At 48.0% G+C, this 3,290-nt stretch overlaps 1 protein-coding gene across 1 annotated transcript; it reads right to left on the minus strand.

Annotated features, from left to right (window-relative positions):
- Positions 1-1,677: 1,677 nt before the first annotated feature.
- Positions 1,678-2,578, minus strand: LOC101141419 (putative ferritin heavy polypeptide-like 19). Its single transcript, XM_004063982.5, has one exon. The coding sequence runs from the start codon at positions 2,373-2,375 to the stop codon at positions 1,818-1,820; it is 558 nt and encodes a 185-aa protein (XP_004064030.4). The 5' UTR covers positions 2,376-2,578; the 3' UTR covers positions 1,678-1,817.
- Between the last annotated feature and the right edge of the window lie 712 nt (positions 2,579-3,290).

Consider the following 3,290-nt stretch of genomic DNA (forward strand, 5'->3'; position numbering starts at 1 on the left):
TTTATATTACTTGTCAACATCCTAGCCCCCAACAATTGATAGCATAGTATTTTGTATACAGCAAATGTTCAGTAAATTATTTGACTGTCCAACATCCACCACACACAGACTTCTATAGATGAGGCAAAATGATAATCAAACTGGAATCATTTGTCAAATATGAAATAATTTTACATAATGTCTCTAGAGTGATAAGGAATGTAGGCTTCAAAAATGCTAAAGAAATGTATGAAATCCCTAGCCTTGGCCATGCAGTGTTATTTTTGACATTGAAGTGGAATAAATTGCTAAGTCACAAATTTCAAAAGTGACCCCTTCCTGAGCAAATAATAACAAAGCTAACAAAGAAAGAAAGAATATATGTGACCCATTTGGGAAATTAACCAGATTGCGTGAACTTTATGTCTTGTAAAAAATCCTTCTGAGTAAAGGCTAATTACTAAAAATGTATTTTTGTTCAGTTATCCACAATCTAGTTGGTGGATAAAATAGGTAGGCCAATAATAATATTCCAAGGAACATTTAGACATTGGAAAGAATAACCTTGCACTATAATAACTAGTTCCACTACTTCACTTCTACTCATTCTTTAATCCACTGTGATCTGACTTTTATTTTCAATTAAGTTCAACTTCTCATTTTTAATTTCCTGTTTATATATACACTAGGGCTTAATGAGAGAAAAAATTCCTGCATTTCCTGCACTCCAGTTTTCTACAGCCTATTAAAAGATCCAGGCATATGAAGAAACAATTGCCATACAGAGTGGCAAGTGCCATTAACAAGAAATGTAGTATAAATGGAGGTAAGACAAAGGAGAAGGTGATCAACTGTGTTTGAGGGTGGCTCTTAGGTTGGCTGGTCAAGTCAAGTCACTGCCTTGACATTTGGGGGCATTTATTCTACTTTATATTTATTCTACTTTCTATTCAATATCACAAATTTGACCTTCAGCTTTGACCTTATGTTTTTCAGTCCTTCTTTTGAGCTGTTTTTTTTAACCAGCTTTAATGGAAGAAATGGTACAATTGAAGGGCAATATGCAGGAAGTCACCCCATATCTGTGGGGAAGGCAGCCTAAGGCTCAGCCCATTATCCGTGTCACTCAGGGTGAGCTTGCCAAAGAGGTACTCTGCCATACTGTCCCCCAGAGCCCCCATCTTGCTGCCCAGAAGCAAGAATACTTAGCACTTGCATGTTTTAAAAAGATAACTTTTCATGTCAAGTTAAAGACTGTATTATTTTTATACCCGCCCAATCTCATTCCCTTCCCTTCTCCAGAGGCAAACGCTAGGATGAATTCCATACCATGTTTTACACCGTACCGTGCATACGGACCCACAGATACCATGGCCCAAGACAGCACACCCCACCCGAACCCACCCACCCCACACATCTCACCCCACCCTACCCCACCTCACCACACCCCACCCCACCTCACCCCACCCCATCCCACATGCCCTCAGAGTTTATAAGGGGAAGACTAATGTATTTTCCAGGGGCCCATAAAATACCTTTCCCCTCCACCCCCGCAGATCCTGAGTTGCATGCAGATGGGGCAGAGCTGAATGGAAAGACTGCTGGATACCTACTTTAAACCTGCATGGGGATGTGCCCTGATTCCTAAAAGGTGAGAGGGCTGCAGACACACATCGTCTGGACACCTTTATTGCTTTGAGAACAGATAACTTTATTGCTAACAATGGTCAAACTGAGAGGAGAAAAATGAAGAGAATGTTCTGAAAAGGCAACATGGACGTCCCGCCTGGTGGCGCGAGCAGGGGAAGGCACCCCGTGGCTGCGGGGCCTGTCTGGGCTCAGGTGTGTTTCTGGCTGCGGCCCAGGGTGAGCTTGTTAAAGAGGTAATCTGCCAGGCCTGCTTCTGGGGCCCCCATCTTGCGCAGGTTGCTCAGGTAGCCACCCAGCTCTTTGATGGTCTTGGCCTGCTGGTTCAGGAAGTGGTTCTCCAGGAAGTCGCAGAGCTGGGGGTCGCCGTTCTCCTTGGCCAGCTGGTGCAGCTCTAGGAGGCTCTGGTTGATGTTCTTCTCCAGGTGGAAGGCGCACTCCATGGCCTTGAGCCCGCTCTCCCAGCCTTGGCCCTCTGGCTTCCTGATGTCATGAAGGCAGATGTGGCCACCGCACAGGTTCTGCAGGCTCATCAGCTCCTGGGCGTGCTCCCTTTTCTCCTGCAACTGGCGCAGGAAGTAGCGGTCAAAGTGCTCCAGGGCCGCGTCATCCTGGTCAAAGTAGAAGGCCATGGACAGGTACACATAGGATGCGTGGAGCTCCAGGCTGATGTGGGTGTTGATGGCAGCCTCACAGCTGGGTTGGTGGTACCGTCCCACCGGCGACAGTGGGCCCAGGGCTGGCAGCATGGGCGTGGGGAGGAGGGGAAAAGCAGTGGGTTTGCCAGGGGCCCGGAGCAGGTAGAGGCATCGGCATGTGCAGTGGCGGCGGCGGCGGGGGCGTCAGACCACAACCAAGGTGGACGACGGCAGTCGCGGCTGGCGGAGGGCGGGGTCCTCCGGGCCAGGCGGTAGTGTGGTTGCTGGTTCTGTGAAGGGACCGGAAGTGAGCGGTGGAGACCGTTATGGGGGGAGGGGCGCACGAGGTCGGGCGGGTGTGGGCTGGTGCGGAGCCGCGCGGGACTTCCGACTGGTGGGGGTGGGGGAGCACGCTGAGTTCCATGGGCAGCCCGAGAAACTGGGCGCTGTCAGACCTCTGCGCTACGTCAATTCTGCAGTAACTTTTCTAGTGTCCAAGGACTTTCACCTGTCCCCTGATTGTTCCCCTCTATGACAGCTTGTTCTCATTTTATAAACCTCTTGTCTTTCTTAAACTCTGAGAGTATGTTCTGGTAACGTTTTCTTCTGTTTCCTGTATTATATCCTTTTTTTCCCTCCTCTAGAATTAGTTCTATTTGTGCATCTTCCTCACTTTCCTTAAATATCTGGAAAACGTTTGTCCATTCATGATTGGAATCAAGGACTGGGTTAGCCTCAGTGATGAGCATGGATCGAATGCACAGTTGTGAGTCTGGGTGACCAATAGGATTCTCCCATGAACAGGAGGGTGGAGTGTGTCAATTAGGGAGTGCTCATCTCCTTTGGAGATGAAGGTATAGAGCTCCCAGGCAGAGTAGGAACTATTCCAAATGCCCAAAGCATGGCATTTCTCTGGCACTGGAAAACTTTAGTGGATCTGTCTTCTAGGTAGATGTCAACTTCCCTTTAAATGCTCACCCATGTCTGCTGCACCCTGAAGCTTAATTCTCTCTGCAGGAAAGATGA

This window comes from Gorilla gorilla, chromosome X, assembly GCF_029281585.2.
Source record: "Gorilla gorilla gorilla isolate KB3781 chromosome X, NHGRI_mGorGor1-v2.1_pri, whole genome shotgun sequence".
NCBI lineage: Eukaryota > Metazoa > Chordata > Mammalia > Primates > Hominidae > Gorilla > Gorilla gorilla.